This window comes from Takifugu flavidus, chromosome 18, assembly GCF_003711565.1.
Source record: "Takifugu flavidus isolate HTHZ2018 chromosome 18, ASM371156v2, whole genome shotgun sequence".
Taxonomy (NCBI): domain Eukaryota; kingdom Metazoa; phylum Chordata; class Actinopteri; order Tetraodontiformes; family Tetraodontidae; genus Takifugu; species Takifugu flavidus.
The window spans coordinates 10,406,214-10,432,802 of NC_079537.1; the positions used below are offsets into that span (position 1 = coordinate 10,406,214).

The 26,589-nt window shown below is 45.4% G+C and overlaps 1 protein-coding gene across 3 annotated transcripts in view; it reads left to right on the forward strand.

Annotated features, from left to right (window-relative positions):
• plcl5 (phospholipase C like 5) overlaps nucleotides 1-26,589 on the forward strand; it is a 37,836-nt gene that overhangs the window by 2,055 nt on the left and 9,192 nt on the right. For 2 of the 3 annotated variants that reach the window (XM_057014269.1, XM_057014270.1), the window contains 2 exons: nucleotides 20,002-22,488; nucleotides 24,771-24,974. In XM_057014269.1, the coding sequence (XP_056870249.1) occupies nucleotides 20,002-22,488; nucleotides 24,771-24,974 (2,691 nt within the window). Of the gene's footprint in view, nucleotides 1-14,940; nucleotides 15,093-20,001; nucleotides 22,489-24,770; nucleotides 24,975-26,589 lie in introns of those variants that run through there. The other variant, XM_057014271.1, reaches the window with a different exon arrangement.

The following is a 26,589-nucleotide window of genomic DNA, read 5'->3' on the forward strand; positions in this document are numbered from 1 at the left end:
TGATCTTTGCTTATTTGATTTTACGTCAGCCAGCTGCTCAGTGTCCCAGTTAGCCCAGACTAGTGCTGTTGATATGAGGGCGGCGAGGAGGACAAAAGGTCCATCTGACTTCATTGGCAGGCGTTGAGCAGAGTGTCATGGTGTTAACTGGTCCACATCGAGGTCTTCAGAAAAACAGCAGGTTAGCGGCAGAGACGGGAAAAAAGGAGAAATATCAGTTCATCTTTTTGCCGAGTGCATCCTGAACTTCTCTCTCAGTCCCAACATGCACGAGCTGCTTTCGTGCCTGGAGTAAATCAAGAGTTCAGGCTGTAGCCCTGCTAATACGCCCGATCGCAACCGTTGAGTACTCTGTGGATGGTTCCTGTACGAGGTGGGGGGAGGACGTGGGCGGATGCACGTACAGCAGGAACCGGCTCATATTTCTTCTTCTGTGGTTGAAAGAATTGGTGTAGTTGGAGCTTCAGTGTCGCCTCTTCAGCTCTGTCTCTCTCATCCAGGTCCACACATGGACAGCTCATGTGTGAAACAGCTGTGTCAGCGCGGTTTGTTGTCTTCGGGGGCACCGAACGGCGTGCGAAGTGGCTTTTCCCGTTCGTCTCCTGGACGGAGAACCTTTGGAAATTGTTGGCATTGACGATGGCGGCGGTAAAAAAGAAAAAAAGCTGCTTATTCTGCGGAGGAGAACCATTGACGCGGAAGGCGGACGTTCAAATGTATCTTTAGCACGTCCACCCACGTCTGTGTGACACTGCGCAGTATGTTAAGTGTTATTTTACTGGTCCACAGAGTTGGAATGAGCAGTTCCAGGCGCGTGGTGAGGTTGCGTATCTCTCCCCCAGGAGGGTTTCCAACTTTGTCCTTGTGTCATTTCCTCGGGGACGGCGCAGTCTTGTGGTGGAGAGGCTGCAAAGTGTTTGGGTGGGGGTGTGGGGGGGTGTTTTGTGATGCAGCCGCGTTACGTAATGCTGGATTGTGGACAGCTGCGAGGCTGGCTCCAGCCTGGCTGCTGGGAGGGAACCGGCAACCAGCACAATTAGAGGCTGCACATGTGATTTCACTCTGGGCTCCTGCAGATATTTCACCATATATTCCTCCCTGCACGTTGTCTTCGTTGCCAGAAGATCAAACATCTTTTTTCAGAGAGTTGTGAGAGGAAAACCCTCCTTAGGTTGAAAATAGCCCCAAAAATGGAAACAAAACAATGATGTAACATTGTTATAATATCCACTGAGAATAAAATCAACAAATTTACATATTTAATTTACATAATATGCACTCTGCCTCCGTGACTTACAGAACAATAGTTGATTTTTGGTCTTCTGTGACATGTGTGAGCCAGAATGAAGCCTGCTGCTTGTCATCTTAACTCTACTGGGGTGATTAATAAGTGATGTATGCGATTCGCTTACTCAGGGGTCCATCATGTCCAACCGTCTGAAAGTCTTCCAGAGGACGACTGAGCGATGCAACATTTAAGGTTTCTGTTAGGACTTTAATTTAGGTCATCTAAATCTGGTGTCTTGAGTTCACGGGAGGGGTTTGGAAGGACGGATGTGTTCAAAAAAAGGAAACTTTTATGTAATACTGGTTCATCTTCAAAGCACAGAAATGCTCCTTTTAACTGCCGCCATTATGGGAAACTGAGACGGCTCTTCCTGATGTTGGACGGGTCGTCCGGGCGTTGGTGGTTCTGGTCTATGATTTAGAAGCCTCAGAATGCATCAGTGGTGCATGTGTGTTGCTCATCACGACGAACCGTTGGCGGCCCGCTGAGTGTTCCCCCTGAATGCGTAGACGGGTGATGAAGACTTGTAAGGTGCTACACAAACACCTTCAATTTACAGCAAATATTGGAACTTTTATGATGTGAAGGTGTTCACTGGCTGGAGGATGTGCGAATTCTCACTCCTGGAGCTGTCTATTCCCCGGGCTCCCACACTCCAGACCTATTTACCCTGAAATCTCTGCAGCGCGCCGGTTCATGCAGGGCGGCGGCGGCGGCGGATCACCTGACCGCCGTGATGCACAGCTCTGCCAGGCTTAAGGTGACTTTTATCATATTCTTTCCACTGATACTTCCTCAGGCCTGCGACACATGAATCACTTGTGATTTAGAGGCTGTAATGGTGTCGGATCAGCTTGTCATCCTGGATCAGAACAGAATCTGTTTGGCACCCAACCATGTGGCGGACGCGGCTTGCATGTACCCTGGACTGACTAATCCTTCACGCCACTCTCTCTATAGCCGGGCACCGAAAACCCGGCGCCTGTGGTTCACTTCCGCACGTGGGCGCCTGAAGTGAACAGCGGGGCCACCCGGGTCAGATTTGCTTCATACAAATAACGAATAAAGAGAACTGCTTCTCTGGAAACCGCCAGTTTTTCGCTCCACAAGAAAGTCATTTTCTCTTCCTGGTGCACGCACAAACGTACAAATACAACTGTACAACGGTTGACGTGTGCAAATATTGAAGCCGGTACAGCATGTTGTACGAGTTTAGAGTTCTGGTAAATAGAGCGCTTTATGAACAAATATATCCTAAAACCCTTGGCTTTGTTCAGCGGCTAAATTTTGACAGCAAATATTTTTTTTAGATCCCCCGAAACAAACAGCGATTATAATCAGGTGGATCTTCACAGCTGACGAGGATGAAGAGTTGGACGAAGAGTCCTGTGGTATCGGTCTTGTTTTCCTAGAATGGGACCGGTGGTTACGGGCGCCAGGGATGCTGAGTCATGGCTCTTTTGGCCGGATCTCTCAAAGCAGTGTTCTGCAATATGCAACCATCTCTAAGAGGCCCCTTTGTATTCTAATCCACAGCTTAGCATCAAACATAGGGCATCAGCAGCTTTGTAAAGGTCACTCACCCACAGAAAAACATGCCGGGGATCCCCAAATAAATCACCTTAACAAGTGTGATTTGCATCTCATTGCACTGAATTTAAATAACAAGTCCTGTGGGTTCGGAAACATCCTGTCTTCTTGTCTTCTTGTTATTTTCTCTCGGGGCCTCGGAGCCGCAGTTGCTTTAGAGCAGATAAGTAAAAAGAGACAAGTCAAAATCTCCAATTCTCTAATCAAGGGAAATTGACGCTACCCTGTGCACAGAAACGGGGGCACCAATCGGGCCCGGATAGACTCGGAGAAATAGCCTTTATGGAAGATGACATCACCGACATCACAGATTGGATGCAGACAGAGTGGGGCTGGACCCAAGTCCCGGAGAATCAAAACCAAACGTGTCATTACCGTGGCGCGTCACGGCTGCAGTGAGACGGCACAGCAACACCCACGTGCACATTATCTATGTCAGGATAGTAGCTGATCGCTCACAGCTCTGTCAGGAACCATCGCAGGTGCTTATGATGACGGTGATGGAGGCGGCTCTTCTGAACGTGCACATATTCCTCAATGGCAACAAGTAAACAGGGAAAGTAAAATGGGCCCCAGCTCGCCACCCAAAGCATTAACTGAAGTGGTAGCAGTGTCTCCTGAAGCACTATAGAAGACAAATATGTGAGTAAAAAAGGCATTTCTGTGGTTGTAAAGGTAGATATAGATTTCTGGGGAAAAGCCAGCTGTTCTTCTTCCTGCAGCTAATTCTTACCAGTAGGCTCTAAGCTGTCGTAAGGATTAGATGCATCTTTTTTGTCTTTGGGCTGCAGATGTGACTCAATTTTGATCAGGATCCAGCAGCTGACTATAAAAAGGGAAAAGAGCTCTAAGAATCGCCTGATCCACAAACCAACTACGCGCAGAATACGTTTTCTTCTGTGAATCATAAAATAATTCATAAAATAATGATCTTCCATGTTGCATAATGGATCACGGTGACATGCAAACAATGCTTTCATTCTATTTGGCTTTCAGTTTCAGGCTGCGTGTTGGCTTCAGATCCTTGTTTTCCTTCAATAACCACAGCATCGGGGGTCTTATTTACCCTTGAGTGATACCCTGAATAAAGACAACGATTCGTGTATTTGTTTGGTTGCTTACCAGCCGAGCAAAGTTGCTGCATTTTTGATAAAGGTTATTTCGCTAACGATTTTGGTATTTACGGAGTGTGTCAGTCATCCTTAATCTCTCTCTCCTCGGGAGTGAGCTGGGAAGGAAGGGTTATATGCCACCACCCCGGAGTTCCTTTTGCACACATAGGTTTGTTTTCAGTCACTCTCGGAGACGGAGGAATTCCTCATAGTCAGAGTGCCATCATATTCTTCTGCATCTGTTCAGAGTGGATCTGCATGACAATTAGGTGCTGGTGTCGGAAGACGTTTGGCAGCTTCCACTGAATCATGATTTTTTTAGAAACTCACTCCCAGGTGGGATGTTCAGTATTTCACCTGATGGATGGGGATAAAGTCACTGTCTGTTTTCAGCTTACTCTAATAAAACTTCCCTCCCGCCCCCCCCGGGTTCCTGTTTTGGGGCATTTATAAGCTAAATATGCATGTAAATATATGCGAAACCATGTCAGGCCTTTTTTCAACCTCTGGGGTTGTTTTCAGGCTGCTGTTGATCAGCGGTATAACGAGATTATCGGCTGATTTCTGTTATATAACACGCAAACCGGCTGACAGACCGCCTCCGTGTCAGATAGTGAAAATGGTGACGAATGTTTTCTCTTGTAGCTGTCGTTACCGTGGCGGGTGGAGGGAGGATTTGAAATCACAGTGTTGTGTGAAGAATAAATGTGATATAATATTAATTCACATCTCAGGCTCCGACGGTGTGAGAGCCACCGAAACAAAGCGGAGCTCTTCATTGGGCGTATATTTATCTTTTTCCCTGCGTTCAACAGCAACAAAGAGGAGTTCTCCTCTGACCTGCATCTCCTCATTACACATCTTCTCAAACTCACAGATGGTGCTACATGCCTCTTTTTTTTGGCCCAGATGGCAGAAGATGGCAAAAAAAAAAAAAACGCGCACTTTGAGCACATGCTGCTGCTGAGTGTAGAGTGTGTATTATTTGGAGAGGATATGACAACCACTCAAGTTGTCATCAATGACTGAGCCGCTCTGGACCTCGCGGCACCAAGTCGGCGTGACTGCGAGCTGCAGTGTTAGAACGCTGGATCATCAGAGGAGCGGGAAGGATAATCTAGTCTTTTTTGTGCACAGCCCACGCGCTAAATATATCCCCGTGCCTTTTATTGAGCCATTCTTAAACTACACCTACATAAGCTGCACGCCTTGGCTTTTGTCCTCATTTGATTCGTATCTTCTGCAGGAGAATCTGCCGCTCGCCTCTTCGCTAAATGCTGTTTGTTGCTGTCACGTCCTTAAACATGCCGTCTGCTACCTACAGACAGCGAGTCAGGACGTGTGGCTCAGGCATTCCACACCTTCTAAAACACACAGACACACATGTTTGTGTCCTTACTTGTTTTTTTCTGCCAGAGAAATTATTGATTGTTTCCAGTAGCTTTTATTTAACACTCTTATAATTAGCAGCTTGTTGTCAGCAGAGTGCCGGCAGCTCTGCGCCAGCTTTAATCACCTGCACGTCTAAAGGATTCTGTGTCTGAGTGGGTCCAGAATGGCTGTCAGCTTTTAGCGTGGAGCCGTGCACGGTGCTTCTGATCCTGCTGGTTCCTCCCTCAAGTCTCAAGATATTCGGTCAACACTCTATATTTGTGTTTTTATGAGAAAATATACCGTCTGCGTGTGAAGCAGCAAGAGAAAATGGGGCTCTGTGAAGTATTTGGTGAGAACTGTTCCTGGTCTTTGCAGTGCTTGTGGAGGGGTTTCCAAGGAGATCAAGGAGGTTTCAATCCTGGTATCTAATACTGAAGAGCGCTCCCCCTCCCGAGAGAGGGAGAGAAATTCCATCTGTGTTCCTGCTATTAGGTGGAATTAGGAGCAACAATATGATTCAATTTAAGATTTAAAAGTTGGACTTGTTTATTTTGTGGCATTTGGATTTGATTCCTTTCCTTTTTAACAAGATAGAGTCCTCTAAATGATTCCTCTCAAGTCCAACCAACCAACCAACCAACCAACCAACCAACCAACCAACCAACCAACCAACCAACCAACCAACCAACCAACCAACCAACCACCAACCAACCAACCAACCAACCAACCACAACCATGCTGCAGTATTTACATTCCCCCATCTCACAGATGAATCTTCTGAAGGCAGGAGATTGCAGAAATGGACAACTGAAAAGAAAAATAACATCAGGAAATGATCTCCAATCAAAAGCAAAAATGATCTCCAATCAAAAACAAAAATGCGGAGCAGACAGTGAGTCGGACGCCATCCTCATTCACCACCACACTCATATTTACGTGGGTTATTCAAGCTGCAGCAATTCCCTATCTGTCTTTGCGTGTCAGTGTCACAGATTTCATTACATTAAGCTCTGCAGGTCTATAAAACTCAATCCCCCCTTATCAGCCATTATTAGTACATGCGGGTTGGATTAGCAATTACAGTAACTCGAACAAATAATCCTATGAAACAACATGCAGTTCCCAGTACAAGAACTTCCTCGTGCTTAGAAATCTCTTTGGGCACCTTATTAATGCTGTTGCATAATGTGAGATCTCAATTAGCCTGGAAAGAGCAGGTCAGTTCGGGAAAGGGGAGCAAATGCTGAGAACACAGTGACCCAGTTCTGAGCAGCAGAGGTGTGTGAGGGCAGCTCAATTGTCCTTTTTTATATTGGTTCAGAAGTGTGTTTCTCTGTGTGTGTCTGTGTGTGTGTGTCGGGGGGGATCTGCAATCTGCCGTCCACTTGGACTTGTGTACTTCCGTGCATGCTTGTGTTTGTGCATGTATGATGGTATTAGTGGGAGTGTGGGCACACACACACACACGCGCACAAACGTACGAGAGCGTTTCTAACTCAAAGTCTGTAGTTTTACCATGATGTGAAAGAGTGAAACACTCACATAATCCCATAAACAAGGGAGCCGTTTTGGTAATCAGCCAGAATTAAGGTCAGAGTGCAGCTGATCATTACAGGGCCGTGTGTGTGTGCGCATGTGTGTGTGTGTGTGTGTGTGTTCACCGCTGACAGAATAACAGCCAAGACATCATCATTTTGGTTTGGGGTTCTTAATCTTTCCTGCTCCGTGATCTCACACCTCTGCCAGCTACAGTCAGTCTGCATTATTTGGATTTTGATCTCTTTTAAATGAAATCCTTTCTCGTGCACTCTGAAGCAGTGACGCAGCGCTTCTGATAAGTGCCTGTTGGCTTTTGGGCTGCAAAGTTAAAACCTAGCACTTATTAGAAAACGGTTTAAATTTGTAAGCACATTTTATCGTGGTATTTTCATTCACTCCCACATAGACATCTAATTTCGATGTCTTATGAAAATTGTGGGTGCGATGTGTCGGCATTAGCACTTCAGCTGGCATCAGTCTGAAATAAAGAAGACTGTAGTCGTCTCCAAACACTGGGCGGCCAGCGAATTACAGGAGAAACCCAGTAAACCCACTGAAAGCTCTACATCTTGCATGTTCCACAGAGGCCACGCAGGTGTCCCTCCGGCACTTATTTAAGTATCGACTCTGCCTGCCTGTGAGATGACAGCTAACTGTTTGCAGAGACTAATGTCTCGGTTTATTTAGCACCTGCAATGTGGGATCTCGAAATGAAGTGTTAAAACTGGTTTGTCAGTGTAATTAAGATAACAGTGGAGGCGCGCCCCTTTATCAGCCTTCAACAGCTCGTGTAATTTAATGTATTTGTGCGTATGAATCTGGAAGACAGCTGTTTTGATCTTAATCAGAGACTGCACCTTGAATGTTTTCCCCTTTCCATCATTCACCTAAACAGGCTGAATTTAATTCAAAAGAAAAATCCAAGTGGAGCTTTAACAGCGACCGTGTAAAAGCAGAATCATGGAAACAAGAAAAATCAGCACCGACACAATGAATGGATCTGGGTTATTACATCATCTCGGCTAATTAGTATTCACACTGTAATCGCGGACACTTGACGTGGATTAAAAAAACCAGAAAACTCCCTCCGGCTTCCCATATGTGCGTGTTGAATTACTGGAAACAGGTGCGCGTTTCCCAGTTTGCCCGTCTGTTGATCTTGCCCCTGGCTGTGTGGAGGCAACATGGCGGAGCCTCCTGCTCCCAGGGAGCTGATTGACAGGCGGCAACAGCTGGGGAAGAACCTGGCGCCGAGTCCAAGAGAAAGAGGTCTAAAGCGCGTTGGGTTTGGGGTCGGTGGGTGTTTTGATGCTCGAGAACTCGAGGGACGTAAACCAAACGTCGGTGTCGGAGAGAGAGGGAGGAGACGAGGATGTGGAGAGGTCAGGGGGAATGACGGAGCGGGACGGAGCTGATTACAAGAAGAATGGAGAGGAGGAAGATGGGATGAAGGTGAATTTCAAGGGCGAAGAGGAGGACTGCCGGGGTGCTCAAGTAAATCCTGGGGTTGGCCAGACGCCATTAGATTACTAGATAACTGCGCTGCAATCCGATTAGAGGCGAGTTTATCGAAAATAGGAGCGCAGGAGTGGAAGACAGGTGAAGGCCACGCTGCACATCCCAGGCCCACTCCAGAGCGCAGGCCTGCAGACAACCACGCACGTGCACACGCACTGTTTACTAATGCTGTTAAGTGCTTTCCCGAAAGACGCCGTCCTTGTAAGAGGTTGTGCCACTCCTTCCTGGCCCCCTGCTCACCGCCCCCACCGCCGCCCCACTCACAAATGACTGTCGGACACAGGAGACGTAGAGGAGGACAAGAGAGACACATTTCCAAGACTCCACGCCACATATAGGTGATAAAGGGACCTGGAAGGCAGCCACCATCCATCAGTCATAATCATTTTCCAGCCCAGAAGGTGTCGCACGTCTCCTACCCCACCTCGGATATTGATTTCTGACTGACAGGTGATGTGTTCAGCAGCAGGGACGAGGCGAGTCATGTGTGTTACGGATGTCCCGTCCGCTGCCCCATTAGTTGCATGTGCGAGCAGGTCAATTCCTTTATTGATGAAGTTGTTGACTGGAAATAAATTCAAATGGAGGTCTTTGCTGTGGAAATGCATTATCGACCGGGCTGTAAAAGAGGTGCATCAATGTCTACGGAGGTGAAGGGACCTTTCACGCTTGCAGGCCCCGACTTCGCAGGAAAAAGACGCACATGCGTGTCTCTGTGTTATATTACGGAACAAACTCTTCAAGCCTGTAATCAAGTAACCACAGCGCAGCAGCTGTAAACTCAGTTTACCGTAAGACTGGAATCGGCTCCAAACTACTCAACCGAGCCTTGGCTGGTTTACAACCACGACACGCCTGAAACATGTAATTACCGTGTTGCTGACCGCGCATCGTCCAATAATCTGTCTGAAAATGCTGCTCCTATATGGGAAGAAGCAAATATAAAGGAACACATAAATGATTTACTGTGTCTCAAACAAATATTGATTCAAGCTCGCATGTATAAAACAAGCAGAGGCCTCCTTTTAAAACTGAAGGAGCAACGCACCGCTGCAAATAATTGGAACGGCAATTTACAACGTTCAAAAGGCGCATAAAAGCATTTCACAGCATTGTGGGGTCATCATTCGATGCTCTTCTCACAGCTGCTGATTTGGTGAAAGTGAAAGAGGATGTGGAGCAGAGATTCCCCCCCCCCCTTTACTTTTAAAAAGCAGAAGTTAACAGCCAAACAAGTAATGAATCAACTGCGTTTGTGCGTGAAAGAGGGAGATGAAACGCTGCAGATATCTGTGGGTAGTTCTGTGCAGCCGGCTGTGTTTTGGAAGGCTGAGGGATGTCGGTGTGGGCCGCCGAGCCGGTCAGGAGCCTGAGAGGGAGCAGAACCTTTTTTCCTGAGCATCTGCAGCGGTCATGATTGTGCACAGGTGCATCACTGACTCATGGCAAAAGTTCCCTTTTAGCAGCTGGAAAGTGAAGTTGTTTTCTGCAGAGCCCCCCCAAAAACAGGAAATGGATTGACAGCGGTTAATGTCTGTTTTTCTGTCAACCAGGGATGGTGCAAACAGCATGGGCGTGTAATGCTGACTCGGTGTTTAGAGAAGAGGAAACGCGTCTGGCACGCTGATGGCTGCTCCCGATCATGCTGCAAGCTCGGGGAAAACTGGTTTCATCCAGCATCCTCACTGATGCGGCGTTATTTCATCAAACCGGGTGCAATCTGAAAGCAATCCTGTCACTCTGAGGAGCGCTTCCAGAGGGAAATGCAATTCTATTTGTCTTATAAGCCTCGTTTTTTTATCCCTGCCTACAAACGGAGGACCCGTCCATGTCCTCTCTCTGTTTGCTGCCCTTTGACTGCCTGATTTAGCCACTGTGTGGAAAATACGAACACCCACAGCTTCTCTTGCAGTCCCATCAACCTGTCTATCGATCTGGCCCCTCTGCATTTTCGCACCAGGCAGCTTTAAAACAGGATGAGTCATTTCGCTGTGCCCATTGTTTTTCCTCATTCAGGGGTTTTGTACAATGAGCCATGTCCTTCAGACTACCTCTGCACTGCTCAGGAACTGGATGTACTGAGCTCAGTGTGATTCACAGCAGCTTCCATTTCACCTCACCAGTATCAGTCAGCTGTGTTTGTATTTTTCAGCCTAAAATCATCCCCCTGCCTGCGCTACCTCACATCCCTGCAGGTGACAGATGTGCACCTAATGATCATTGGAAAAGTTCACAACTGGTCACATTTGCAGCCTAAGAAATGAAGCAAAAGCTTTTCTGGACTGTTGGATCTGTCCTTCTCTCTCAGATTCCTGTCATTTCTGTCTCTGGAGGCTCCTCAGTCTCCAACCATCCTTAAGTGTATATGGACAATGAAAGGCATTGCTGTGTTGCCAGGCAACCAGGCCACTCTAATAACCTATAAGAGTGATTTTATACAAAACCAATGCAAAAAACTAAATACACTAAATGATGTTCACCATTTATGCTGTTGTCACCTATGATTAAAGCCTATATAGTACAGTTAGTATTTATTTACCAACTACCTGTTTAAAAACTAGAAAATCCAATAATTCATTTGCAACAAACGCTGACAAAAGGACTGTGGAGATTAGTTGAGAGAAGGTATTTTTACTAATCTTTCTTAATTCATTTTCTAACCTAATTAGATCCACTTTAGAAGCTGCCGCCTGAGTCACGGTGTGTTGCTCTTTACTTTGCTGGTAGTCTGAGCAGCAAGGTTAGTCCATACATCGGGAGTATAAAACACCTTTACCGCCGTAATAACTCCCAGCTTTTGAAAAGTCTCTTTACCGGTCTTGAATCTCAGTATCTAATCCGTTTACCCAGCCCTGCACTGTCCCCCCAGAGGCAGACAGATACACATCCTCTGCAGCTGCGTTCCGGCGAGGGTGTGGAAACAGTGGCGAAGTGGTGCGCACCATTGCCTTAGCAAGAAGGTTGTGGGTTCCTTCCCCAGGCCTTTCTGTGTCGCGATAGTATGCTCCCCATGTGTCTCCGGTTTCCCCCACCATCACAAAATCAAAGGGGATGCAGGTTAGGTCCGTTGCCCCCCCACTTCTGGGTCAGTGTTTGTGTCTTCATTTCTTATTGAGGAATATTTTTATCGTTCAGGCAACGGCGAATCTCTCGCAGTCGCTGTGAATAACCTTTCTCTTTAATTATGAAAATCATGGTCACAGCAGGAATCCACTCAGGTGATTGACAGCTCACCAAGCTAAGGCCGCCGTTCTAATGAAAAAGGCCTCCGTTATACAAGAACTGCTGGGGAAGTGTGTCAGAAGCTTTTACTCCTGAAAACCAAATGTTCTTGTGAAACCGACAGTCTCGGTCTCAGTAAGAATCCTCAAAAACAAAAGCTCATTATTTCTTCATGAAGGGACAAATATGGATTTCCTTTTTACTACTTTAATAGCCAAATAACTTTTCGGGGCCACTTGAATTTCCCATTGCGAGCTTTCGCTTGAGTCCTCAAGTCGTGTTTACTTGTCATTTTTAATTGTTTCTCATCTGAAATGTGATGCACTGGGTTCGTTCCGCATTTCATTAGCCTGGCAAATCACGCCAAATTCTTTATGTCTGACATTATCGTTTTCCAAGAGAGATAACGCCGGGTTTAATTGGCCTTTTCGGTAGGTTACAGGCAGATCTGTAAATCACAATAAAAAGGGCCGCATGAACACCTGAAAAAATGTCACGGCTGTCACAGCTACTTTTAATCTGTGTTCTGAGGCTGTCAAATGGATTTTGATTGATATTACTGAACCCTTGCTCATGAGCATAATCCAGAATTCTGAATTCTGTCCTCCATTCAGGGTTTTAGAGTGTGGGACTCCATTTTTAAGGTCAACATTATGCAAATGCACAACAAAATGTTTTTATTGGTAGACCGTGATTAAAGAGTGAGCACGGTCGTTTCTTCACACAGCACTCTTTGTGTGCTGATGACACTCTTCTATTATCATGCAGATGTTATTCCCCCTCGTGTTTGATCAGGTGGGGATATTAGCATTTATATCATGTTGTCTGTGCATTTGTGTGTTCTTGTGTGAACTGGCCACATGGCGAGGACCAGAATAGCAATTTTTTCAAGCGACACGAGGACATTTTTGGAAGTGAGGACGTTTTCCTGGTGCTGGTAGGACTGGATTCAGTCCAAGTGTGTGTGTTTGTGTATGTGTGTGAAGTCTTAGGTGTCCGTAGAGCAGGTACAGAGTCATAAATGAAAGCTGGAATAACATGCAGTCGAATACAATGTTCTCACTGTGGTTCTAGTGATAATGTCACCTTGCTGCAGCGTTGCAGCACCGTTAAATTCATAGCGGAACACTGGAGCAGTAAAGGAAGGGCAATTCTGCTGTGCTTGATCAAATCAGCTCTTGTGCTCAGGCACGTTCAAACATAATAGATCTGTATACAGGAAGTGTGCATAAGACGACCACAGTTGTGATGAAGAGCACAGATAAAAGGAAACAAATGATGGTTGTAAAGACTCAAGGAAGGAAGGAAGGAGGGTATAAGTGTGAGAGCAGATGGAGCACAGGCAGGATCCTGACCTCAATCATGAGGTCACTCAGCCGCTGAGCATTACTTTATTTTATGAAGAGACTGTAATAAAATGGGGTTTTAAATAATGTTTTTTCCAGCTAACGTTCCACACAACTTATGTTGGGGAAAGGTTAAATGAAATCATAGCAGAGGAGAATTGGTCACTGTAGGGGAGATTTAAATCAAAGGAGCCCCAATGAGGCTCCCGACAGCTGTTCCCACCATGCTACCCCCCTCTGTGCCCTTGTTGTAACACCCACACACTCCAGCTTGTAATGTCAAATCAGCCAATCTGCTGAGGAATTTGTTTTTCCTCGCTGAAGGACATTGAGTACCTCCCCACATGTCTTTTTCCCCCAAAAAATGTTCTCACTTATGAGATTAAGAAATGTCGCTATTAAATGAAAAAAAAGTGTGCTGTGAAGTAACGAACTTTCTCTACAGAGTAATGACGAGCCGAGAGCTCCGTCTGCCCAGCTCTTCCTTTTACCACTGATGCGCTTTAGGCTGGAGGCTTGCAAGGTTTTCTGGACTCCACTGGGAATTCTAAAGTCAGCCACATCACAAAATAACACATCAGAGGACAAAAATAGCCTCGCCATGCTGCCTTTACATGAGCAAGGCTTTAGTGCTTCCTCTGGTTTAATACAGAGTTCAGTCTCAGGCTGAGGCTGCTGGGATGGGTTCACCAGCAAAGATGGAATCTATCACACATATCTTGCACTGCGTGCTTCCCTGATGGGGGTGTAAGTAGTTTAAGGCCGTTTGACAGCACAAATGGCCTATAGTGTAAAGAAAATCTTGCAAATAATCACATCCTTTCAAAAACAAATGTTCTTAGATAAGCATCGCTAGGATCATAGACACATTGTTTTAAACATGGTCTTTCTTCCCCCCTTCCCACCTCCCCCCCACCCCCCCAAAGGTGACACAATCTTTTATACTTTATTGTTATCTGCTATCTTTATTGTTATCTGCACCACCTTCAGAAACAAGTATACGTCCTTGCTCAGTCAGTGTTGAGGTATGTTGCTGTGACAGCCAGGGCTTTGTAGTGAACCTAGCTTATCTTCTATCCTGGCCTTGGTATTGGTGTTACTCTTCTATCCATCCTCATCAGATTCACCGCCCTTCCAGCTGTTTGGTTCCCTTCCAAGGGATCCTAACTCCCCCACTTCCAAGTCAAGGAGGAAGGCCAGAGCTAAATATAGAGACTGTTGTACCTCTCTCCTCCTCCCCCCAATGCCAGCCACCCTTTTGCCTCCCTCAAGAGACCCCCAATTACACGTCCATATCTTTCCTTTCCAATCCATTGCTGTTATCAGAACACCCAATTTAGCCCCGGCGTGAGGGCTCTGACTTTACACCATGTTCCTGCCTTACAGGGTTTAGAGGGAAACACAAAGGTCACCTTCACCCACAGAAGCACTCCGGCTACATTATGTGTTTATACAAACACTTTTCTAAGTCTTCCATTTATCTCAGTAATTAAAAAAGGTAATGGACCAGCTCCACTTTAAATCAGCTTTTCTTCTTGTTTTCCAATGGCATAACAAGTACCCGTCACATTTAAATTTCCCATAGAATAACTACTACCGATAAGTGGAGGAACCTAAATTCAAATGACACTTTTTTCCCATTAAAATACTTTTGAATCAATCTGGCAATTGGATCCCATTTCTCAAAGAAAATATGAGCAAAGACGTGCAGAAAGCTCAGTGCCCTGGACATTAAAGCTAAACAGGTGCCGATACCCCTCTGAGTCGCTTCCTCTTTTTTTTTGTTTTTGGCACAGCTACAGTGGCTGCATCGGTGCACCACCCTCTTGGTGAGACAGAAGGAGCCGAGCAAAGGATCAAGCTCATTGGGTTATTTATAGAGTTGAGTGGGCTTTATGGATGCAGGCATCGAATGTGTCAGAGAGGAGAAAAAAGCAGCATTGATCAAAGCCTGCTCAGATATGTAGCTCTATTCTGCCCAACACTGAACAGAGATGTTGGTTTGGGAGACAACAGTAGCCTTCATCACAGGCTCCATCTCCCTGGTGCTGCAGTAAGCACTGCTGCTTTCCTACCTCCACAAAGATCTCTGCTCCCACACAGGTGAGTGGACCTCGCTGAACACACGCCAAATTTAGCCCCCTTTTCTAAAAAGCTGCTCGTTTCTGGTTGGCTAATCGAACATATAATAGTGGGTGTTTGAAAGAGACTGTGATGCACAGTGAGACAGGTGTGCACCCACACAGCAATATGTGGGTTTTTACAATGAAACCACGTGTGTGGGTGTGCAGGAGGAGGCTTTAGATTTATTGATGGCATTTTTTTTGTTCATCTCAGCATTGAGGAGAAGACCATCACCTCAGGGAGAGACAAGGCCAGGTGATGCTAATATTTTTGTGTAATGACCCGTGGCTGGGCTGCAGGGTGCTCCTTCTGCTCGTCTTGCTTGTGGAGAGACGATGAAGGAGTGGCAAACGTGTCCTGTAATGCAGCAGCAGCTGCAGCACAGTTCTCTGCTGGCAGGCGGGGGGGGGGGACACCGTTGTCTCCTTGCTGTTCGCTGCAATGCAGACAGCAGTCAAGGTTATTCTTGTGCGGCCACATCAAGAGTCTGCAGGGAAATTGCTGTGGTGTGTATTCTGAGAGATGACAGGAACTGTGGTGGTCTTTGGTTATCCTGTGATGGTTTATTTTCTTCTGTATACACCTCTCTCACATGTGTCCCTATCCTAAAGACTTCCTCTGGCTTTGCCTTTTATTGTGCCCGAGGCCCAAGCACGTGTTTTTATTAAGCACAGGCTCAAAAACTGCCTCTGCCAGATGTTATTGAGGAAGAAATGGATCATTTCACACAGGCTAGAAACCTTTAATGCCACCTCTTTGACCTTAATGGATTTCCCAGTATCAAGCTCATGTCTTTATGCTTGCTGCATTAAGAGAGAGAGCAAACAATGTTGACAGTGAGAAAAGAGGACACCCATATATCAACTGTTATTGATCATCATTGGAGGGTTCCTCTGTATCCTCTTTTGTTTCTCTCACAGATATAGTCAGCATGTGTTGTCTCTGGCTGAAGAGCATTTGGGGAAATGAGAACACGCTAATGAATATAAGGAGAGGAATGCCTCGAAAGCAAACAGCACTGTTTAATTAAAGCGACGCAGCTCATAGGACATATTAAAATGGAGTTATCTGAGTGAATGAATGTCTCCAGGAGCGCTAACTGTGGAAGGCTTGGCACACTATTTAAAATGAACAAGAATTGTCTCACAAACACCACACAAACTCAATTTCAATTATTACTATTGTAATTAAATTTAAAGTGTTATGTAGCCTACGCTCACTCTGGAAATGATGCAGATGATTTGTCTCCTCTCCCTCACTGACGTGTCAGTTTTATCTGGTTTGGCTTGATAAAGCAAAACTGTTATCAGAGATTTATGAGCCGTAAGCAACTATTTCAAGGCAATCCCATCCAAATAGCACTCCAAGATGGCAAAAAACATGAAACATGGCAGAGCTGTAGCCCTTAAGTTCCTGGCAACAAAAACGGATGGAGAACAACTCAAGGGCGCAGTAGCAGATATTAAAGTAAAACTCGTGACAGCCAAAACAACTGTCGTTGACACAAACTCGGGATGTGCGTGGACAACTGTGCGCCGTGATTAGCATCTTGGTGTTTGCTTTGATGAAGGTGTAAGTTGTATGACTACGGTAAATATATGAGCCAGTATGTTTTTGGCTACCCTGTTTCAGCTTCCTGCTTCTCAACAGTCACATTCAATCAGGGTGAGCGGGAATTGACGATGACAACAAGCGCGTTGCCTCTGGAAGACATCCGCCACAGCATGAACTGACTGTGAGGCCTTTTGGAATACGACGTCCTTTAAAGCGTTGGATCCTTTCCTCTGTTTTCTGTCTGTCTTCATCATACGTAGCACCACACTTATGCCAGTGTACACAGGAGCCCCACACCAGCTCACCTGAACTGAGCTGAAATTAGTACTGCAGAAAATAATTGGCCCCATTGGTGACGTGGGGAGATGAGCAGCATAAGGAAGCAGTTGGGAGACTGAGAGCCACAGTGGAATATGGCATTGGTATGCAAACATGCATTTAAATATGAGAAAGGCTAAAAATATATATATATTTATCTATATGTATGATCAAAAGTGTAGCTACAGCACTCTTAACGTGGCCCCGTGAATAGGTCCGTACTGTCTGAACTTCAGGGCACTCACTTTTTTCTTTGGTTCCACAGTTTAATGGCATTGAGCTCCACTCTGGGCCTCTGTGGGCCACTAATTAGTGAAACTGTGTTGTGCTTTTTGGCTGGTTCTCCGGGGGATTTCCTTTTAATAGGTGAGCACGCAATGAATCATAACTGCACTCTCTATTCAAGTGTAGAGTACCACCTCGATGAAAAATGTACGGGGACACGTGCAGACGCAGCTTCGTGTGGTTAATGAACGCTCCTCCTCGGTCTTTTGCCTCTTTGTGTATTATTTTCTGTGAAGTGTTACTGCAGAGTGTGGAGCATTGAAAATGAAAGTAGCCACCTATTTTAAAGACATTAAGCTTAAAAAAAATCTGGAGCCAAAAGGCCTTTTCACCTTCAGAACTCTCTATATGGAGTTCATTTAAAGAAAGAATGAGCATCATGCTGCTGGCCTTCTTTGGGATTTAAATAATTAATATTTATTGCCTCCAGTGCAGTTCCAATTATATCCCATTATGCCCCCCAGTTGACTGAACAAACAGTGGTGCGCAACACAGGTTTAACAGGCTCGTATTGATCAGCGTAAAAGCTGCTGCCCTCCAACGCTGCTCCCTCCTCCCTTCACATGGCTCCCTGATTTCTAAAATTCTGCTTGAATATTTGATCAAAGGTAAGAAGAAGAACATGATCGTTCGATGCAAGAAAGTTTTATTAAGTCCTATTAAATCCAGTTTATCATTGTTGTTTGGTTTTCACGGGGGAATGATGTCCATCTTCAGCTCTGGGAGACAGTTTGTTTAACTGTCTTGAATGTAGGAACAAAAAGGCGCAGCAGCAGCACCTTAGTGGGCGGTGGGCAGCCTCAGAATGGGAAGGGGAAAGAAGGAGAGTGCTGTGATGATGAACCCCTGCCACACACACACACACACAACACACACACACACCTCCTTCCCTCCCCATTTCATTTAAATAGATTGGAATTTACTCAGCTGTGAAATGCCAGACCTCTTTAGTTCATGAGCATTATTTATCAGTTACTGTCATTTGTGTAACTTACCTGTTCTGATGTGTATTTAAACTGACATGCTTCTTCTCTAACCTCGGGATTTGACCTCATGGGTAAAGCTCTACCATCCTTGTCTACAGTCAAGACCAACCATTAGAACTCAGTCATTATGCTACAAGTATCACTGTGCTCTGCATTCTGTCAGATAGTTCGTTCAGCAAGGTTGCAGAAAACTGAGTGAAAGATCTATCCCAGGATAAAAACAAATCACTTCAGATTAATTGGACATATATTTAGATCCAAAACAAAAACATAGAATTTAAAAATGGGAATGTCTCGCATGTTGTCCTTGTCATTGTATTCTCCCATCGCGCTTGCAAATTCATGTCATGTATTACAACGCATGTCCTGAGACAATGGTGAGCAGAGGCAGCAATTTTGGACACACACACACACACACACACACACACACACACCACACACACACACACACACACACACACCCATCCCTCGCTGCAGGGACGGTAATAACAGCGGTACAGAGGGTAACTAAAATAGTCCCCACATCACTGCCCCTGCAACAAGAGTTCAACCCAAAAAAAGCCCCAGACAGAACATGTATGCACACACTGGGAACAGTAATCCTGGTGGAACCAGGAAAAAAGGGGCTGTTCTACGGGAAAACAGCAACACTAATATTAATGGACCTTATTTTTGCTTAAATTTTAATCAGGCTTTCATTGAGGACAGTTTTATCTTTATTTGCTTGTGACCAAATCCCTCTTCGGCTACGTGACCTGACATTTTAATTGGAGGGAACGTTAGCCCCCGCACACTGTGACCCTCTCTGCCCCCTCTCCATGAGGGATGCCTGGAAGCAATCAGCCCGTAACACATCTCTCATATCATTAGATCCTCTTTCAGTGTGGAGTTGATTGACTGACAATAACAAAAATGAGAAGGAGGCAATGGTATTTTTGGACTAATCTTTCCAATAGACGGTATTCTTAGCGATGGTTTTCTGTCATGGTGCAAAATGAGCTGGGTAGTTAGATTAAAGGACGTGACATTTTAGTTCTAATGTGATTTCTTAATCATAGCTTTCAGACTTCTATTCCAGTAGCAGCCCTGGAATAGGGTTGGTTGGAGACTTTGCGGGAAGCCTGTGGTGTGTCTGTCTCGTTTGTGAAGCACTTGACAATGTAGTTTGGCTTCAAGGTGAAATTTCTGGATTGGCATTATCCTCCTGCTGAGTGCAGATGCACTTCCATGTGCCTGCAGGTCCTGGCAATCACAGCTATTTCATGTAGGGAAAATATCTTCAACATTTATAAACAAGCAACAAGCAGTCTTCTTATTTTTCTCAACCGGAACACGTTCTGTTTGGCAGAGTTGCACGACTCTCTAGTTTTTGTTATTGTCTGAAGAATTAAACATTTGTAAGTCGTGACATTGTTCTTCTATTGTATCTATCTTTAAACGTCCCATTCAGGTGTTCTTTCAGTTTTTTAAATACAGACACAAGGAGGAAAAATAATCATTTAACAGTGGAGTGGATTATGTTTTAGTCTTTTAAATGAAATACAATTGAAAATGCTCTGTTATTAATACAAAAAGATGTCAAACAACAAACCACGTTGTTTTCCAGTCCTCTAAATTTCTATCACAATATTCCTCTGCGTGTTGTTGCAATAATGGGGACAAATTAAAGGGTGGCAATGAGCATTTTAAACCCATTCCAGCAACATTAGTGCGGATTAACTGACCTTTCTTCTTGTCATTTGCAGGATGGCTCCAAACAGAGGCAGGCGAGAAAGAAAACAGTGTCCTTCAGCACGATGCCAAGCGACCGCAAGATCAACAGCACAGCTGCTTGCATGGCGTTCATGATGGAGGGCTGTGAAATGAAAAAGGTCCGCTCCAACTCGCGCATGTACAACCGATACTTCTTGCTGGATCCCGACATGCACTGGCTCCGATGGGAGCCGTCCAAGAAGGATTCGGAGAAAGCCAAGCTGGAGATCAAGGCTATTAAGGAGGTTCGTTTGGGGAAGAAAACTCCAGTTCTGCGCAGCAATGGACTCTCAGATCAGTTCCCAGATGAATGCGCCTTTTCAATCATATATGGGGATAACTATGAGTCTTTAGATTTAGTGGCCAGCACCGCAGATGTTGTCAGTACCTGGGTGATGGGCCTGCGTTATCTGGTATCTTATGGCCGGCATACAGTGAACATGGTCGAGCCCAACCAACCGAGTCTGCGGACTTCCTGGATTAGCTCAGTCTTTGAGCTGGCAGATACAGAAAAAGCAGGCCACATAGACCTCTTCAGGGCCACCCAGATAATCAAGGGGCTCAACGCTGGAATGAAAGAGTCCAGAATAGAGCTGAAGTTTAAAGAACTTCAGAAAGCTAAAGACCAATATGGGGAGGCAATTAACATGGACATTTTCGTGGAGGCCTATTGTGAGCTCTGCACTCGACCGGAGATTTTCTTTCTGCTAATGCAGTTTTCCAGTAACAAGGAGTATCTGGACAGTAAAGATCTAATGCTATTTGTGGAAGTGGAGCAAGGTGTGGAAGGTGTGACAGAGGACATGTGCAGGGAAATTGTTCAGAAATTTGAGCCATCAGCCGAAGGCAGGGAGCGGTCGTATCTCTCCATCGATGGCTTCACACACTACCTCCTCTCCTCTGAATGCCACATCTTTGACCCCCAGCACAAACGCGTGTGCCAGGACATGCACCAGCCACTGTCCCACTACTACATCAACTCCTCCCATAATGCCTCCCTTTTGGAAGATCATTTCTGGGGCTCGTCAGACATCAGCAGCTACATCAGAGCTCTGAGGATGGGATGTCGCAGCATTGAAGTTATTGTATGGGATGGCCCTGATAATGAGCCTGTGGTGTATGTTGGCAGTTCTGTCGCCTCACATCTGGTTTTCTCCAAAATTCTCGACATTATAAACCAGTATGCTTTCGAGAGCTCCGAGTACCCCCTGATTCTCTGCTTGGTGACCCACTGCTGCATCCTCCAGCAGAGGGTCATGGCACAACACATGAAGAAGATTTTTGGGGACAAGTTGTATGTTGATCCTCCAAACAAGGAGGAAAACTATCTTCTCTCCCCAGAGAAACTCAAAGGCAAAATCCTCCTCAAGGGTAAAAAACTACCACCCAGCTGTACTGATGCTGAGGGGGATGTAACAGATGAGGAAGAAGGTCTGGAAATGTCTCGGAGATTAGGATCTGATGAAAAGGACCAACTAAATGGACTCGGCTACAAGAGACTTAGATTGTGCCGGGAACTGTCTGAGCTTGTGTCTCTCTGCAAGTCAGTCCAGTTCAGAGACTTTGAAATCACAAAGAGGGAGCAAAAATACTGGGAGATGTGCTCCTTCAATGAGGTGGATGCAAACAGATATGCCAATGAGTTCCCAGAGGAATTTGTTTGTTATAACAAGCGCTTTCTCTCCAGAGTGTATCCCACACCTATGAGGATTGATGCCAGCAACATGAACCCCCAGGATTTCTGGAAGTGTGGCTGCCAAATAGTGGCCATGAACTACCAGACGCCAGGTCTGATGATGGACCTCAACCTAGGTTGGTTCAGACAGAATGGAAACTGTGGCTATGTTTTACGTCCTGCAATTATGAGAGAGGAGGTGTCCTACTTCAGTGCCAATGCTCGAGATTCCCTGCCAGGAGTGTCTGCCCAGCTTCTCCACATAAAAGTCATCAGCGGACAGAACCTGCCCAAGCCTCGAGGATCTGCCGCCAAGGGTGATGTGGTGGAGCCCTACATTTATGTGGAGATCCACGGTATCCCAGCTGACTGTGCTGAGCAGAGAACCAAAACTGTCTCTCAGAATGGCGACAACCCTATTTTCGACGAGAGTTTTGAATTTCAGATTAATTTACCAGAACTCGCCGTGCTGCGCTTTGTGGTGCTGGACGACGATTACATCGGAGATGAGTTCATCGGCCAGTACACCATACCGTTTGAGTGCCTACAGCCAGGCTATAGACATGTCCCGCTGCAGTCTCTGACTGGAGAGTTCCTACCAAACACCACCTTGTTTGTTCACGTGGCCATCACCAACAGACGTGGTGGAGGAAAGGCACATAAGAGGGGTCTGTCTGTGAGGAAGGGGAGGAAGACCCGGGAATACACCACCACCAAGTCCACGGGGATCAAGATAGTGGATGAGCTCTTCAGAGCTTCCACTCAGCCCCTCAGGGAAGCCACAGACCTCAGAGAGAATGTGCAGGTAAAGATCTGCTTATTCAATATTTACTCTGCATCTTATTCTGGTCACATTGGTTCACAACGTCAGATGTGCTGTGCTGTCACTTTTCAGTCTTAAAGCTCAAAAAGATCCAAATTATGGACACAATTCAGATCCCCAAACTAGCTCAGAATTTGGTTGGATTGGTTTGCTGGAAAGGTTGGAGTCATTGTTCATCCAGGCACATAAGCGATTCTTAATCCGAGTGCTTTTGTGGGTCCCCCATTAATCCCTTGAGCACTTCCCCTCTCATGTAAATGACTTGTTTTACATCACTATTATTAGTTTTTAGAGTATATCATTTATATTTGTAAAGTCTCATATAGAGTGTAAATAATGTCAAGAGCAGAATTACAGTACAATATGGCTTTGACAGTCAGTGCTTATAATAAATGACTAAATGACACATTAGCAGTTAGTATTTGCCAATTATTTATCTCGTGTGAGTAAGAAACGAAACGAACGTGACATATTTTCACCAAACGTGTCGTCGGGGAAATGGCAGGTGAGTCACAGCTGATGCCGCGATCTCCTGCAGCTTTGAATTGTTCCTCATAATGGATTAGATCCACAGGCTGACATGAAAAGCAATGGTGAATGTGATTCGGGGTCTTTCAACCTGATCAAACAACACCGTTATCCCCAGATGGCGAGATCAGACAGGCCTGGAACACAAATTTAAATGAAGGGATAAAAGTTGATGAAATAATGAAAGGCATGAAGTTGAGAGGCGGGCTTTGAAGAGTAGCGGAGGTGTTCCCTTTGCCTTTTAAATGTAAAATCCTTGTAGAGCCCAGATGGGCAGCTTGGGTATTTAAATCTGGGTCTTCTGGAAGTGAACGCGGCCCGTGGCCGACTGGGGAAACATTAACAATCACTGGCAGCAAAGCGAGGCTCTCTATGCTCTCTAAAATGACAGACATGGCCTCCAGCACAAACACACCATTCAGCCGCTGCTGCCATAAGTGTTATTTCACCTCACTAAGCCCTTTTAAGACTTTTTATCCTCAAACTGCAAAGCTTCCAGGTGGTTTACTGCGAATAACAGCAGAACGATGAGTGCATTTGACTGTTCAAGAGACGTTTGAGCTCTGCAAACATGGCAGATGGCAACAGTTGGACAATGATTTATATGTGGACCAGGACATTATTTCAGCGGGGGTCAAAGATCCCTTCTGCTGATGCTGATGCCTGTGGACTCGAGTGCTGATGGAGCTGTGGGGAGGCTGTGAGACCAGAGGTTCTTTTGATTTGCTCAAATGTGTTTCCTATCATAGGAACACTCGGCTCCGGCCTGTGGGCCGGAGAACAGAAGGAGTTAGAAAGCGAGAGATGAGCAACAAAAGCGGTGTTGTAACCGGACACAGTGCTTTCATTTGGGGAATGTTGGAGTAAAGTGGGGGATGGGAATGATTGAAAACACAAGATTCTCCTCTGGCATTCTTACCAGCACAGGTCCACAACAGTGGGATTGTCTGGCACAATAGACATTTGAAGCCTCGGATTCATTAGAATTGTAAAGCTATTTATGAATGCTGAATCTTCATTGAGAGAATCCCTGTGGTCTCATAGGCTCATTCAACCCACCTGCACCAGCCCAACTATAGCTGGGCTGTGGGATTCTAACTGACCCTGGATCTGAATGCAGATTCAAACCCCATCGTTGTCTCCGGGCCAACCTCCTCTGTGTCGACAGGAAGGTCGGGCCCCACACTGACAGCCCTTCCTTAGGGGTAGGGGCTTGAGGGGTGTATTTTCCTTCAGCCTTGGAGGTCTCGTCTAGGGAACCAGATTGTTCCCACACTGTGTGTGTGTGGACAAACTCTCAAATACAAATACTGGTGTTTTATCTCGAAAGCAACCCCACGCAAATTCTCCCTGCCTCTCTGTTATCCTTCTTTTTACTCAGCCCTCATTTTTTAATCTAACCTCGATCAACTTTGCCGTCTTGTGCAGTGCTTTGATTGCTTGTATACGCAAAGAAATCCCTGGAAAAAAGCTACCACACATTGATCTAGAACAGCTTCATCAAACATGTGCGTGGCTGGATAGTAGACGTGTTGTTCTGCTTCTGATGGTGGGAGATGATCATGATCCACGTTACGGATGTGCTCACTCACATTTAAAATAATCTCCAGGACCACGATCACTTCATACAAAACAGAAAAGTGAAGGACCGCAGAGAGGATCGGGGCACGTGCATAAGAAAGGCAGCGGCTGTCTTCTGAAGTCTGAAAACATTCATTTTTCATCTCTCTTCCCAGAATGCTGTGGTTTCCTTCAAGGAGCTGTGTGGCCTGACTCCAGCGGCCAACATGAAGCAGTGTATCCTGACCGTCTCTACCTGGCTGATGAACAGTGAGCGGTCCCTGAGGGTAACCGTGGACCTGAGCGAGACTTACCCCACCATGGAAGCTCAAGGTCCTGTCCCTGAACTGCTGCGGAAAGTGCTCAATGCTTACGACATGGTAAACCAACCTTTCCTCAGATACTTTGTCAATGCTTTTAAAAATATTCTTCCCATAACACATGAATCATTTACATGACTCTTAAACATGCTAGAAAAAAAATACTCAGTCAAGTTGTCAAGCTGCAGCTATTTATTGCAGATTTTCACATGTGCTTCTCTATCCTGCCTCCACTCCTGCAAGAACACTGCATTTTTCACCACTTGACATTGTCAGGGTCCTAAAGGAGATTGGATGACTGTCTGTAATCACTCATCACCCACCATCTTGCTCTGCCTCCTTCCTCACGTCCTGTGTGGCTGGGCGGAAGCCGGTAAAATGGGCTGAGGATTGAGGAAAGCGCCGACACTGCTCATAACGTCGGCACCACTGACAGCTGTGCAGTGACATCACAAGTGATGCCGTGGACAAATCTAATCTAGCCGGGCATTTATGTGGCTTCTCAAAAGTCAGGGATCTTTGCTGTCAGAGCAGGTTTCATGCTTCAGTCCACAGATGCCTCGTGGGAACCCAAAATCCCCATTTCTGGGTTTTACAGGTTTAAAAAAAAAAATAGCTGTTTTCTATTCACTGAAATAATCATTACTTCAAAATTTGCATTTGCAACTTAGACATAATTGTAAAGCAGATTACAGAAATCTATACATGAATCTACGACTTTGTTCAAAAACGGAAGCCTCAGTGAAACTAAAAGCGTCAGCTAGTTAATGAGCATAGAAGAATCTCCATTGAGTAGCGGCAGCTTTACCCCACGATGTTTGTCACAAGTATCATAAGATTTGAAGATGATTTGAAGTTGGAAAGAGTGAGAGATTGTGAAACAGACCGATGCTGTGACGTTTACATCACCAGTTCACATAAGAAAATGAAAATGCACACGTAAGCACACAGGGGATGAGTCCACTTCCTTTCTTGCTGCTAATGAGGGTGTGAAACTTCATTATCTTTCTCCTCACTGCTGCAGGGTCTGTCCAGCTGCTCCTCTTCAGCCTGTGGCTCCTGGGTTGTTTTAAGCCTTAAACTGTTGTTGTTGCGTTGCACGGATGCAAAATTACAGATTTGTGGGTGTGGAAAAAGAGCTCAGTATGAAATGTGAATTAAATAAAGATAAGGTGCATCCAATGATGTAAACCATGCATTAATATAAACCTTAAAAAACAGAAGCACTTCATTAACCAGCCTCCTCCTGTGGTGTCAGTACAGTATATATTTCATCGTTGTTAATTAAATTCTTTACTAGAACTTAAAAGACAAGTAAAATTAAGACAGATTAACATGTAAACGTGCCTGTAAACAATCCAAGAAGCATCGTGTGCGCTTCCCTGTTTATTGCAAAGCTGTCAGGCAGTTACGAGGCTGTAAACACTGCAGCTGTCCCTCAGGTCCATTAAGCTTTCTTTGATACTTACAGTGAATACATGACAAAACGCCTGACCTATTGTTGTTTACGCGCTTGATTAGGAACGAAAACTGCTACCTTTGATTATGACCTTGCACCAATTAACCTAATAAAGGCACTTACATGACGGGGTTGCTGTTTTAATTGGGTTAAGGTTGAATTGTTACTGTGCTTGCACACATAGTGTAACAGCTGAGAGCTCAGTGATCCCTCCTT